Raw genomic sequence first — 15,750 nt, 5'->3', positions numbered from 1 at the left:
TAAGTCTGCCTCCAAGGGATAGCATACATTTTCCAGGAGGCAGATATAGACTAGGGTTTTACAGAGTAATACCTTTGGAGGCTTGACTGCTCTTGCTGGGTGTTTTGGATGTGTAAGGATTGGCCTCGTGGTTGTGCAGCGGCGGGGCAAACATAGGCGGCAGACCTAGAAAAGGCGGGAAGAAGGCTGGATGACTCCGTCCATGTGCTTCTGCTGCTCTCCACCATTCTGAGAAAGGAAAGAGTAAATTATCTCATAATTTTACGGGAGACAATCTAAATGAGACAGGACTGAAATAAATATTTGATGATATTCTTATTATTATAGAATTATGGTTATACTGTTATATAGTATTATAATAAAATACTATTACTAAAAGGGATAGTTTTATAGTTAAAGGGATAGTCAAATGAAGATATTTTAATGAATTCAGTCCCTCCATTGACAGTGTATGCAACTACCACTTTGACGCATCAAAAAGTTGATAAACAGACCATAAAACGAATCCATATGTTTTGAGCGGTTTAGTTAAAACTTGATGATAAGACTTGATGAATTTATATACTGATGTATGTATATTATACTTTTGTGTCATTTAGTTACATAGGACTTGGTGTTATCAGGCCTTCGGTCATGGATAAACACCCACAAACACTAAGCATTATTCTTATTCTTAATTATTTCCTTATTATTATATTTACTATTATTTCTTTTAATAGAATATACTATTATTAGAATTATTGTTATACTGTTATATACACTATTAGAATGTAATATTTTTACTTAATATTTGTTTATGAATATTATACTTTTATGTCATTTAGGTACATAAGACTTGGCATCATCAGGGCTTCAGTCACGAATAAATGGCCACAAACATTGTTATTATTAGTAATAATAATAATGCAATTATGAATTATGGTTATACGTATGGTTTATTGTTGTTGTTGCTATTACGGAATTATGGTTATACTGTTATTATATTATATTATATTATTTAATATTGTTTTATTAATTTTATACTTTTGTGTCATTTGGTTACATAGGACTTTGTGTCATCATGCTTTTGTTCACACACATACCTGTGAAGGCTCCTAGTTGTGGGTGAGCTGCGAGGGCAGCAGAGATCCCCAGTCCTCCTAGACCCCCAAACTCTGGGCGGGCCGTCGCCGTTGATAGCAGACCAAAGGCTGGGTGGGCCATGAGCGGATACACGCTGGGCACAGAGGTCACTGAGCTGACACTGAAGGGCTGGTCACTGCCCGTCATCCCAAACAGATGACCTGCCCCATCAAACACACACAAAACCATTACACATTTAGCATTAGGTAATCCTACAAACCAGAATATTTTTAAAAGTTAATGTTTAAAAAATAATAATTATTTGGCACACTGTGGGAAAAAATAAACAAAAAACGAATTATATTCTATATAACCTAGAGTAAGTATTCATATCGTACCAAGGTTTGCTTTAAAATAAACTGGTAAAAATACTAGTTAAGATTTTTATTTTTTGCATTGAATGTAGTAAGTATATAAATCTCTCCGCCTCTAGTGACACCCTAGGAATAGAGAGGGAAGTTATTTGTATGAGAACGAGAGTGAGTGTTGAGTGATTCAGAGTTCAGTGAGAGCTTCTATGTGTTCTGAATGTTTAAAGCATTTTGTCAAGGTGTGTGGGCTTGTGTGTGTGTGTGTATCAAAGAGATGTTCATGAAGTTGTATGGCTTTCTGTGTGTGTGCGCCTATAGCCTCGTAGTGCAGTATCAGCCCCTGAAGCCACATATCTGGAAATGACTATGAGCAATGCTCATGAAGCTGCATTTTCAGCCACAAAGGCCTGATACGTTTATGTTTGCACGTCCAATAACGGAGACAGCATGAGCAATTTCTGTTTTGCATTGTTTGTCTGTAATGTACATGAGAGCAGACATGGAGGGGTTTTCCCTGCATGTCCCCAGAAGTTAGCTAAACATGACGAAACCTCCCCTTGGGGACGTCTTAAAAAATGAGTCGATCTTTTTTTTTAAGCTACAATGCTTAAAGTTTTCTTTTAGGGGTAGGGAGAGTCTATTGTATTTATAATTAAATAATAAATTAAAATTATATAATTATTTACAAAAAAAAAACACAACTGTATATGTTATGTCTTCATTTAGGCCGCTAAGTAAATGTGTGTGAGAGACTCAATGAGAGACAGTTTGATGGCTGTTAATGTTAATGTAATCACAGGCTTTCTGACAGTATTTGATTAATAACTATGATCAGACCAAATGAAAGTCTCTGCTTGATAGAACAAGGAAGAAGTGGGAGAGAAGACGCCCAAAGCGCTCTTGCATCTCCACGATATTCTATAAGATATCACAACACCCTCTCTGAGTTCGATAAATCACTTCAATCTCTTGTTTGACATTGTATAGGCTCTCGGTATACATGTAAACACAGAGCTCCTCATATTAATCATTGTCGTCGTCGTCATCATCATCCAGATTGCATCCTTTCTGGGATCGATCTCCTCTGGCAGCGCTGATGCTGCCCATTGTCTCCTTCAGGAGTCACATGTAATTTCTAAGCCGCATATTTCATGCAAATTCAATTTCCATTAGGGAGCACAGAGAAGAAAGGCTTGAGCGCACCGTTCCGCCAGCGCAGCGCAGCACCGCGCCAGCTCTCTCTCTCGCACACACACACACACACAGAAAAGTGATGATGGGAAATGCAGGATTTTTGCAGATAGCTATAACTCCAGGAGGGACAGAGAAGAGGAGAGGGCCTTGACTTTCCTTTGCTGTTGTTTATGTTTGAAGACTGTAGGAACTGTCTGCTGCATGCAGATTTTTTGCAGCATTTTCCACTTAGAATGTTTGTCCATTTGAAAAGTCCAAGAAAACAGTCATAATTTAGTTTTACGTGGCCATTTTCCACTCTCCCCGACCCTTAAAAACGAGCTGTTTTTGTTACTGTACCTTTAAAAAACTACTTTCTTGTCTGTCAAAACCCATATTCTCCATTTGAGATAAACTTCAGTCTGTTCCTTCAGTCATATTTACTGTTGTTCTGCAAATATTCAACAACAAAATCCAGTCATTTCATAAGGAATTCACACAATTGGGAATTTTGCGTGACCAACAGAAAGCTGCTTGTTTTGAAAGTAACTTTTGTGTGAGCTGTGCTTCATACGACAATATCGCCAACAGACAAATTGACCTTTTCTTGCCCGCAAAATTTTGTGATGGCACCTTAAGACTTGGAATATAGTGCACCCTCAGCCATATCAACTGCATTTATGATTCTGTCATCAATTCATCTTGACACAACACTGGTCACCAGTGTAAGCATTTCTCAAAACTTCTCCATTTATCTTCCACAGAAGAAAAAAGACATGAGGGTGAGTAAACAATGACAGTTTGGGTTACTATTCCTTCAAAAGCCAGTTGCGCAGTAGCGTTGCCAGCAAAAAACGTAGTTACAGTATTTTATTGATTTTGAAGCAAGGTACAAACATTAACAGACAGTATGTTACATTTCACTTATAATATTTAAGCATGTCACATGTCTGCTATTTTCTGACAGCCACTTAGAATCAGAACTAGTGACGCTAGTTTTGTGAATAATGGGTTAGAACGTGTTAAGATCAATTTGTGATTCCATCTGAATCATCAAGACAGCTCACTTACCCATTGGACAGTGAGCAGTTTCTCATTCAGTAAAACAGCAAGGGGATGTTTTAATTCTGGATGATGTGCAATATTCACCCAGAATCAATTGAAACCTACAAATGTATTCTATCATTTGCAAGTGATGAAGGTCTTTCTAAAGTTTTCCTGCATGTGAGTAGCTGGTGCTCTCGAATATGATTCAGTGTGTCCTAGAGAAATCAGTAAAAAAAAAAAGTTGTATTTATTACATTGGTATTTATTACAGCAACTTGTTAGTCTGTGATTCTTTTTTGCCAGATTCATTAAAAGAATGGTTCAAAGAGTTGTTTGTTATTGAATCGAACCACATTGGTCACCCTGTATTTTTGTTTTTGCACACAGCCAGTTAACTCTTATTTCAAAAGAGCAGGAAAATCCTGTTTTGCATGATATGTCTTCTTTTAATTAGGCTCTAGTATGGAAAAGAGAAGAAAGAATACGACAGACAGCTTTCAGTTCCCGAGCTTAAGGCCTGTCCTTTTTAATTCTCACACACACAAATCCAGCTTGTATGTTTCGTGGGTTTATCCTGATATAGACAGTGGCGACGAAAGAAGGAAAAAAGGACGAAAAGAAGAAGCTTGAGAAGGAGAGAGGCGGATGTGAAGATAAATGAGAGGAAATATTCCCCCAAAGACCATCATCCGCTCCTGCTGGCACACACACACAAACACACACAGTGGCAGAAACGCCAGTTTCATATTAATGCGCTTTCAGCCGGCAATAATTAAATCAGCCTCTGAGAGGAGCAGAGCAGAATTACCGGATTACCTGATATCCTTCTTATTTTATCTTTCTCCTTCGTTCTCTCTCACCGTCTCTTCTCTTTCTTCGCTTGTCCCCCACCCCCCCACCAACACACCTTCCCATGTTCTCCATCTTCTGACAAACCGAGCCATCTTGAAAAGCGGCACTGTCCTCCCCCACCTGTCTCCTCGTTCGCTCTCTTATGTGGGATGCGGCGGAAGCCGATTAATGTGCCCTCCGCTTGCATCAATCACATTTCTACAGACACATCTGACAGCCGACTTAATTGTCTGTGTGTCTGAGGGGGACGGCTAGAAAAAGTGCGAACATGTGGCCGCCGTTTGTTCTGTGAGAGGTTAAAATATTCTCTGTTTAAGCCCAGATGCACCTCGTTCTCGACCTGAACATCATCTATCGCTCTGGCACGCTTGTGGGCCGGTGATTTAGTGGGACAAAGTGTTAATTGCATTTAAAGCGGCAATGATAGCGCTGTGAGAACCTGACGAGAGATAGTCTCATTCTGAACGTTAATCAGCTCAACTAGGACTGAATTACCGAGGTCCTCTTGTCTGTTTAACCCAAGTAAATCACTTTTTTTTAAATGGATCATTCTTTGTTTTTGGATTTCTTCCAGTTTTATATCACATGAGCAGGAATGCTTATTGTACAGAATATTACAGATAATCACAGCCATAGTGATATTCAGTAATACAGTAATCTTGCTTATTAAATATTGTTTTGTATAAAACCGTTCTATAAACAAAAAGTACCAGACACAATATGGCCAGCTATTTTATTTTTGCACAGCCAACAAAAATAGTCCCAAAAGAGGACAAAGCAGGATCAAGTGTTGGAATTCTATGTAGCAATCTCAGACAAGTGGAGTGATGCAAACTGTCCCAGTCCTATTTTATGAAACTCAGCACTCTTGGAATTGAAAACGTAATTTTTTTTTAATTAACTATTTAGTGGGTTACTGGACAAACTAGCTGGCTAACTGGTCTTCAGAATGCCCAGAATAATCAGGCTGGTTTCAGGTTCATCAGTGAAGCAGAAAAAAAAAAGAAAATGTCAACTTATTTTTGTCTAGACACACTGTCTTTAAAAAACTGCAAGATGATCAAAAATAGCAACAAAAATATTTGAATCCATGTTTGTCTGTAGCAGTGATGCTTTAAATTTAAAAACTAAACATCTAAAAGAAATTAGTTTTATAGCATGGTTTAAAGAATTATTAGTACTAAAAATATCCAAATTTAAAAATTATATATATAACGTTAGCACCACTAATTGAATAGTCAGCCGTTAGATCACTAGTAAACTAGTCCTGCATCATGACCCATCCCTACATGGAATGCCACAATTTAACCTGCATTATCCACATGAGCACCATGGCTCAACTTGTCAGAAGTATCTGCAGTAACCACTAAGCCACGGCTCTGACTAAAACTGGAGCTTTATATTTTATTTCTGTGAAAACAGAACAACAAAGAGTTGGTGAGTACTTGAACCCGAATTTTGCTGGGTACTTGAATTTCAAGAGAGATGAGCTGGAGCTGGAATTACATATTCAAAAATCCAAAATTCTGAAGGGAAAAATAGCAAAAACAAAGGGTCTCCCTTCACCGCGACTCCTCTTGTCGAGCTGCTGAGGAAGTAGAAGAGTGGAAAGCCGTGTGGAATATCAACTGTTAATGAGAGTCTCGTCAGAAAACGACACTGGGCCAAAAACGAAACCAGAGCAGACAGAGCGAATTACAAACAGGAAAGAGTCAGTGGAGCCTTACAAACTTCACCGTTTATAGAGGAGAGGAGGATATTTAAGAGTGTCAGGAAGGATGGAGGGAAAGCTGTGTTATTGTGCCTGTGTGTTCACGTGTGCGCGTGTGTTTATGTGAAGGGGGGTGGAGAGTGAGATGACAGCAGTATTAACAAAGGCCTAGTTAATTGGTTGAGATTCATTAATGCAGCAGCTTTTCAATTTGCAGCCAAAACTGTGAGTGCTAAATCCTGGACGGTGTTTTCACATGCTGAACAATAAGTCGGTAATTACGACAGGAGCAAGTCGGTGGCTTTCTTCAGCCCTGACTGCGCCACAGAATGAACAAAACACAAGAGGGAGGGAGAAGAGATGCTTTATCAGATAGAAAAACTATGGACAGTTGGAAAAGCGATTAATATACAAGTTCATCCAAAAATGAAAATTCTGTAATCATTTTTTTACCTACCCTAATATAATTTCAAACCTGTGTTTTCTTTCTTTGGTGAAACACAAAGGTTTCAGGCTCCACAAGTAACCCAAAAAAAGAGTTTTTTAACTGATTCTGGGTAAACATTTAATTTTACATCAGCACTCTTGTTGTTGTTTTTTTGTATCCTATTACGGATTTATTTAGTGAGAAACCTTTCACAGTTCAGTAGGTGAGTGAGCTGAACAATGCAGACTGAATTGTAAATCGATTTTGTTAAGCTGTTCAACGATTCATTGAAAAGAGCGATTCATTTACAAATCAGCCATTGCTAGTTCTGATTCAAAACAGCCACCAGATATGTGACTTAATTTCTTAAATAATGTCAGGAATAAAATGTAACATGGCAGTGTTGCTAGCTTGCTAAAACAGTTTTTCTAATGCAAGGCTAAATTATTTTAAAAGTAGTAGCCTATCACATGTTAAACTAATAGCTCCTCTATTTGCAGTGATGCTACTGCGTAACACTAACTTTCAAGGGGTAAGCCTAGTTCATGCAAAAATGTCAATTCTGTCCTCATTTACTCACACTGTATTTCCAAATCTGTATAACTTTCATTCCACTCTGGAACACAAAAGGAAAAGTTCTGAAGAATGTTCATGCAGCCAGTGTTAATTTCGTCAACGAAAACGACGACGGGGTTGAAGCGACCCCAATAACGTGATATTTAGACCCTGGAATGCGAATTTTACCGGAGGATCCCCGCTGAAAAACGTGTATTTTAGTTCATCTTCGGACAATATTTTTTAATATTTTCTCATCCTTTTTGTCCATCCACACAATTATAACTTATATATAACACACAGAGCATATATAACATCACATATGGTAAATGTAAGCTCAACTGTACTTGCTTGAGATTACATACCAAGCAAACCTTTTAATATAGAGTAATAAGTACTACCTTTATGGTGCTTTTATGTTGTTATTTATTTATTGTTTGGCTCTTGACAGCCCCAGTCCTAATTACAAAAAAGAACAGTCTGAACTCTCTGCAAAAATCGTTTGGAACGACATGAGGAACAGTAAATGATGACAGAACTTTCATTTTTGGCAGAACTATCCCTTTAACAGAACAGAATCTGAGAAAGTGAACACTTGTGCCTTATCAGACAAGACTCAGTCAGCAGACAAGATTTGAGCTTTATCACATGTCACTCAGATGGGAAAAAAAAGATGCTTCATCAGACAGGAAGATGACATCAGTCTCCAATCTGCCGCCAACCACGCAGTCTAAACTTGGAGACAGGCTCAAAGCGTGCCTGTGCGACACTTGGCGGTGTGTGTGGAAATGTGCTGGCGTGTGATTGTCCGTGAGTTTTGACTGAGCACTTTTCACACTGTAACAATAAGCAACCCTTGCGTCAGGGCATGAAAGAGCGTGTGTGTGCGCGCACGAGTTCTTACCGCATGTGCCGAGTGAGGCCATGGCTCCGTGGTTCACGCTGCTCTTGGCATTGGAGGCTGCTGTGGATGAGGAAGAAGAAGAGGAGGAAGATGTTGACGCAGAGGTGGCGGTGTGGACGGAGGCCGGGGTGGTGGAAGGTGAGGCCAGCCGTTCTCCAGTCTCCATATCTGTCAAACACAATCCAATCGATAATTAGAGCAAGCTCTTGCACGCACACACGGCCTGCCACTCTTCCTTTCACATTTCACTTGCCATGAACAATATTTCTATTTAACACCAGTCAGTCTCCTTCACACACACACACACACACACACGTCTGCTCGCAAGACGAACCAACCCCACGAGCATATTTCTACAGGACCACACACTAACGTCCCGTTTGGGCAGAGGGTTTGTACGGCTTGTCAAGTTAACCATTCATTCATTGTCGAGACCCCCTTCAATAGGATAGAAGAGAGACTGACACGGGCTCACACACTTTCGCGTGCACACACACACACACACACACACACACACAAAGTGAGCAGCGCACTGACTATTCACAGCCATTTTTACACAGCGTAAAACAAGCGTTCTCACACTTGATGTGCTTAACAGGCAAATTATGCCTTTAACTGTTTCTGTGGAGATTTCACAGTTTGGAGAGACGCATATTAAAGACAGTCGCACGCAGCCAACATATACACACACAAAACCCCACAAGCCTTCTCGAATTTCTTTTTCCCTCCTCAAAACATACCATATCTGCACATACTTTAAACGCATGAAAATACGATTAGCAGCCGCTAGCGTGTGATTCAAGCAGAAAAAACCTGACTGCTGAAGACAAGTTAAACGTTTTATGTGTTTGGAAATCTTGAGCTTGGTCGCATGTCCGCATGGATGCTAATGTCATGAGGAGATTTCGATGGGGGAAGCGGCAGAGAGCGCCACGGTGTAGCACACATGGCTTTGTTATTCTGTCATTATATATAAACACTCATGGCCTGTCCCCTGAGCGGCTCTCCTTTTTGTATGTCTCTGCTACACACACACACACACACACACACACACACAAACGCACATGCATACACACACCGATTAGATCTCAGAGATGGAAGCGTCCACAGAATATCAACTAACAACCCTCACCCGAGAGCAATGCTGAAACTAACACACACACACACACACACAATGAAAGAGTCTGAATATTGGCGTAAATAGCAGCAGAGGCCACAATCTGCCACTGCGGTTGTTATCCCCCCTTTCTTTCGCTCCACCTGTCCTTCGCTTCCTCGTGCTTCAGATCATCCCTCTATCTCCTCTTTCTAACCATTTTCCCCTCACTCATACCCTGCCTCCAAAGGTCAAAGGTCACCAGGTCATGACCCTGCCAATTCAAGTTCATGGCAGGTTACTCTAAATGAATGCTAGCTTGAAATTCAGCCGTAAATAACCGCCCAAACACTGCTCAGTGGAAAACAATGATTGAATTATACACAGTGCTTGAATATATCTCGGTGAAATTGCTGAGAAGTAAATCACAAATGAACATTCAATCAGATAACACATTCTAACACAGACACAGTAATAAAAATGTGAAAAGAGATACTGCGAGTCACTTCATTTACAGAAACACATACAGAAAATGTGAAAAAGACTAAGGGGAGGTTTTCTAAAATGCACAACCATGTCTCACACATAAGATATAAAATATACATACATTTTGAATTATATGTTTAAAATAAGTCATATCATTCAATAGTGTAATATGTCTGAATCAAATAATGTTACATTTATAGATTATATCACACTACTGTTTAAAAGTTTGGAGTCGTAAGATTTTGTAATGTTTTTGAAAGTCTCTTATGCTCATCAAGGCTGCATTTATTTGATAAAAAATACAGTAAAACAATAATATAGAGAAATAACATTACAATTTAAAATAGATTAGGAATTAAAATTATTTTTATTTTAATATATTGTAAACTAATTTATTCCTGTGATGGCAGAATTTTTGGCAGAATTTTCAGCAGAATGTAGTAATATTGCGAAAAATCACTGCAATTTAAAATATATTTTTTAAATGGAATTTATTCTTGTGATGCAAAGTTGAATTTTCAGCAGACATTACTTCAGTCTTCAGCATCTCATGATTCTTCAAAAATTATTCTAATATGCTGATTTGCTGCTCAAGTATTTCTTATTATTATCATTGTTGAAAACAGTTGTGATATTTAATATCTTTATGGAAACCATGATGATTTTTTTCAGGATTCTTTGGTTAATAGAAAGTTTGAACAAAACAGCAATTTAAACAAAAATAAATCTTTTGTAGCATTATAAATGTCTTTATTGTCACTTTTGATCAATTCAATGTATCCTTGCTGAATAAATGCATCAATTGCTTAAAAACAAATCTTACAGACTTTTGAATGGTACTGTATATAGGTTATATCATCTACCTCTCTACAGCTATTCACTTAGCGTGATTACCTTAAACATCAACATTAACAGACGAGGGTCTCAAAATAATTCATAACAACAACAACCATGATTACTGCAATAATGGTATGCCAGGGTATTTAAGGATCCAATCCTGACTTAATTATCAGAAATTAAAACAGCTTTAGCATCAGAATTAGTCTGATTTTATAGCTAATTAGCCATCTTCCACTGTGGCACTGGAAGGCAGGCATCATAATCTCCGTGAGCTGCGTAATTAATTTGACTTGGTGCATGCAGCCAATGAGCTTGTTGGAAAAAACAGCAGGTCCCGGATCCTGCGAATGAGTGAATCATATGCTAATCGCGATCCGGGTGCTTTGCGGTATCCGTTTAGTCCGTGCAATATGGACGACACCTTCGGTTCTCGAGCCAGCCGGGAGAAACGCGAACTCGATTCCCATGAACGTGCTTCCAGAGAGAGACACTACATAAAGCTGTTATTTAATTTAACCTGAAAATCAATCATACACTCCTGAGGCAGTGAAATATACTGCTGAGGTCGCTGTGTTTGGGAGAGTGTGTGTGTGTGTGTGTGTGTGTGTGTGTGATTTAAGTTTCTATGTGTGTGTGTTACTCATAATGCCTCGTATCTGTCTCCAAACGCGCACATGACCCACACTTCTCACATGTTATGGCCCGTGGTAACAGATGGCCAATGCTAGCCACGCTAATCTGCCAACAGAGTCGTCAGCATGGATCAGTGCTAATCAGAGCGCGCCAGCAACCACACCGACACAAAGACTCTATTTTCCTCAACCAGAGCACGCTCAGCACAGGCCCATCACCTTCCTGGTGACCTGCGGCAGGGGAACAGTGACCTTTGACCTCATATCGCTGCTAATTCCCAGCTGCAGCAGCATAAATGCTCATTCCTACAACCGGTAAGTACACAGCACGCGGAATACATGCTATTTTCACAAGGGTGTGAGATTGTGGTTAATGAGTGTCCAAATGCATCCATCTCCCCGGCCTTTATGACTCATTGATTGGTCACAGCGCTGCGTCGCCATTGGCTGGAGCAGCTTTCCTGAAGCGTGAGATGGTTTCGCCTGTCGCAAGACACTGTTGCTTGGTGACACTGGCAGTCACACCACCGTCAGCGTCCCAGGATGCACAGAGAGAGAGAAAGAGAGCATGTGCAGCGTCGTGTTAAAAACACCAGTCTCTAAATCAAGGAGGGGAGGGCGGATGGTGAGGAGAAATGATATGTGGGCGGTGGCCTGTACAAAGAGGTGTGGGATTCACCTTTCTTTCTTCAGCCGTCTCGGTTGTGAGTGAGAGGGTATTAGATTTTATGTGTGTGTTTGTGTGTGTGTGTGTGTGTGTGTGTGTGTGTCCCTGCCACATGGATGAATAATCTAGAGGTCTTAAAGAAAAGCAGGACGGCAGAGTCGGACTGATAAAATTGATTTCAGAGCGCTAAAAGCTGCGAGTTTCTCCACGGCTCCGTGTCCGTTCAAGCAAAATGGGAAATTCTACAACTCCGATCATGAGCCAAACCGTCCAGTTTATCCTAACGCAAGGAGACAGATGCCATTGATCATGTCAATGTGCCTTTCCACTGTAACAAACATCACTTAAATTTAAAGGATGGGAACGTGATTCAAAGCTGGCTCAACCCACACCCAAACAAAGGGCCCGTGACAGATGGTGGAAAGCTGCATGCTGGGATACTTCGGCCTTTCGTCCATGAGCTGTTCTGTGGTCCAATGAGGAATTACCAGATCCGCTTCCACAGCAACACAGATCAGCAGATATACCGAGCAGATCATCTGCCCAAACAATGCCACACAAACAATGCAAAATGAGACATGATGTCCACACACACACACACATGCACACCGCTGTCCTACAAGCTAACATCTCCTAAAATTTCGCACTCTGAAGTGTATGTTAAAGGAAGAATTAACTTGTCTTCATAAGCATAGCGGTCATGCAGTGAAGTGGCGGATTCTTTTGTTCTGATCTCTCAGTCTTCTTAAAGTCAACTGGAAAGCATCACACACATTCCTTTAGGCCGGCTGGTGCTGACACACACACACACACACACAAAACACAAGCTGCTGGTCACGCCCACACTTGTGGTTGTTGTAGTGCATATAAAGCAGCTACATTTAGCCCTAAGCCAGGGACGGATCCATTCACACACACAATCTCTCGAAACTTTTTTCACAAACACACACACTGAACTACTATAACAGCACTGCCCTCTGCCTGGTAAAACAATATATTTATGAGTTTAAGAACTAATACATCTATCAAATAAGCAGGTTCTATTTTGTTGTGGCACATATGGACTGTCACATTGAACTGTGGTACTCATAAGAATGATTGAAGTTTGAATTCAGTTTACTTCTATGCCACTTCTACTATGTCAGCTATGCAAACAAAAGCTTTGAAATATGATATTAACAAAATTTAATTACAAAAATGTGAAATTAGAAATCATTATATACAATATATTTTATTTTAATTAAATTAATTAAACTAAAATAAAATTTATAATGAAAAAAGTATACGTTTAAATGTTTTTAGTATTTATAATATGCTGCACATATACTAATACTACTACTAATAATAATAATATTAATATGCAAGGCTTTCAGAAAAATATATAAACTTAAAATTTTAATTTTTGTACTATTTATAAATTATATTTTTATGAAAAAATATATACATTATCTTTCAATATATAAGTACATTTATGAAAATAAGTTATTTTCTAATAAATAATGTATTTTATTACAATAGTCTGCAGAACAAGGCTTTGAGAACATATGTATAAATATAATTTATACATTTATTTTATAATAGATTATGTATTTTTATAATAATCTATGCAAAGGCTTTGAGAAAATATGTACATTTAAATTTGTGTGTAAATAAATATGTTGAACAATTTCAGGCAATCGATTTCCTCTTGCAGCTACTTGATACAGGCTTTATCACATTTCTGGAGCTTGTACATAATCGCTTTCTCACTTGCACTGAAAAAGCCAGCTATGCCATCTGCCCCTCTTCACCCCATCATTTCCTGTTCTCTCTATACTAAGTCATTTGACAATCGTCAAAGTTTAGGAACCACACAAAAAAGTATTTACTGTCTGCGATGAACTAAAAGATCAATGTTAATTTATGAGCTCCATTCCTGTCTACTTAATGACTGCATGACCTCTTGTTACAAAACATGAGTCTGACGCACAGATAATCAGCTGGCTGACCAACGAGACGTGCATGCTGATTGGTCAGTTCAGAGGAGCGTAAAGTCTCATAGGATTCACCGGCATTCTTTGACCTCCGCAAGATCCCAGTGGGACCATTGAGGATCATTAGATGTTTAGCTTGCCACAGCACGTTCAATGTGTGTGTGTGTATATGTTTGTGCTGTAATATAAGAGTGTGCGCAGGTGTCTTACATCCCATCTACAAGCAAGCGATCCAACAAAACTAGATCATTCTAGTTTTCACAAAAACTACTGATCTAGGTTTGTCACACAATGCAAGTGAGCGGCGATACGCCGATGACACAGCGTTAGAGAGAAAGACGAGAAAGAGTGTGAATGTGTGTGTGTGTGTGAGTGAGAGAGATATTCTGTCCTTTACTGAAGACCATTTCTTATTCACTCCGGAGGCAGCGGATCCGGCAAAAACCGGATATATTTAGACACTCCATTACAGAGAGAGATGTGTGTGTATGTGTGTGTGTGTGACATGCTCAGTGTCCCTGTACCATCTCCATTAACATCCACACAAACACATTCTGAAAATCTACACAAATGCAAGTGCACACACACGGACACACAGCAAGTTACACATGTTCCATCCAAAGAGTCTTCACACACAAAAACACATTTCTATATGCATTCGCGTTCACATTACAACACGCATACGCACACAAACAGACAGAAACATAATTACACTACATACAGTTTCATCACTTCAATTCTTCTCTCCATCAACACACTGATCTATACCTGTATTACCATCATAAACATGATTTACAGCTCCGCAAAAGAGGAACACACATTCTGCCCTCCCCTCATGTCCAGTGTTTGCACATGTGTATGTGTGTGTGTGTTTACATTGACAAAAGCATAAACCTGATGAGAAAATCCATCTCCTGTTTCAGATCGGACAGAGCAGAAATATCTTCTATTGATCACTGCAAAACAACCATTAGCTAAGAAAACAGCCATGATTGGCGAGACAGGCGTGCAGTTCCACACCACTCTCCCCGTAGACTCTGTAATGTGTGTGTGTGTGTGTGTGTGTGTGTGTGTGACAGTGTCAAGCTCTAGGGATGATTTAAACATTCAAAAGGGAGTAAAATCAGCGTGTCAGTGCTATAACACAAGAGTCATCATATTTCTACATGGAAAGGGGTGATGGAAGTGGCATCTCAAATAAAAGTGTGCAAAAGGAGAGAGAGAGGAGTAAAAAGAGAGAGAGTGTGGGAAGAGAGAAGACTGAATGAGAAAAGGCAGCAATTAATAAGTTATAGATTGGTTCTTTTAATAACTTTGCATTATTAATTGTGGGGTTATGATGATAACTGTGAAATTAGAGATTCATTTTCAGCTAAAGAGAGAGAGAAAGACAGAGGGGAGAGAGAGTACACCAAAAGGTTCCAGTCCTTGCAAACTACACACTTACACACTCAGGGTCTAACATTAACAAACGCCAAGTGCCAAAAGCGAGTAAAAAAAAAAAAAAGTGTTATTTGGAAACTTTCTAAAGAATGAGTGATGTGAGCAATTCAAATCATTCACATCTCCTAGCATCTTTTACGTTTATCTATCTAGGACAGACCAAGAGCTTGTAACACTCCAAAGAGAAAGGAAAAAATGAAATCGCATCATATGACCCCTTTAACTACAATAACTTATTAACAGAAGCTGGGAGGGTTGCAATATTAGTTCATTTGACATTTTAATTGTAACTTTTTTTAGTATTTTAATTAAGTTTGAGTTAGTTTTAATATAAAACTAATAATAATATTAATACTACTACTAATAATAATATTATATTTAGAATTTAAGTTGTTCTGCAGCCCCCTTGGAAGCTTGCTGTGGGCCCATAAAGAGAACCACTGATCGAGGATACCTTAAAGGCAGAGTAAGTGATTTCTGGTAGCCAATGTTGATATTTGAAATCACCAAA

The 15,750-nt window shown here is 39.1% G+C and overlaps 1 protein-coding gene across 13 annotated transcripts in view; it reads right to left on the bottom strand.

Moving 5' to 3' along the window:
* Window positions 1–15,750, bottom strand: part of baz2ba (bromodomain adjacent to zinc finger domain, 2Ba) — an 88,684-nt gene that overhangs the window by 33,604 nt on the left and 39,330 nt on the right. For all 13 annotated transcript variants that reach the window (XM_016555285.1, XM_016556079.1, XM_016555430.1 and 10 more), the window contains exons 3-5: window positions 8,103–8,270; window positions 1,083–1,283; window positions 73–228 (exon numbers count right to left, since the gene is read on the bottom strand). In XM_016555285.1, the coding sequence (XP_016410771.1) occupies window positions 73–228; window positions 1,083–1,283; window positions 8,103–8,268 (523 nt within the window). In that variant the 5' untranslated portion in view covers window positions 8,269–8,270. The remainder of the gene's footprint in view (window positions 1–72; window positions 229–1,082; window positions 1,284–8,102; window positions 8,271–15,750) is intronic.

Source organism: Sinocyclocheilus rhinocerous, unplaced genomic scaffold, assembly GCF_001515625.1.
Source record: "Sinocyclocheilus rhinocerous isolate Xijiao unplaced genomic scaffold, SAMN03320098_v1.1 scaffold2596, whole genome shotgun sequence".
Taxonomy (NCBI): domain Eukaryota; kingdom Metazoa; phylum Chordata; class Actinopteri; order Cypriniformes; family Cyprinidae; genus Sinocyclocheilus; species Sinocyclocheilus rhinocerous.
Note: the sequence above shows the minus strand (reverse complement) of the source record. Positions and strands in the feature narration are given on the sequence as shown.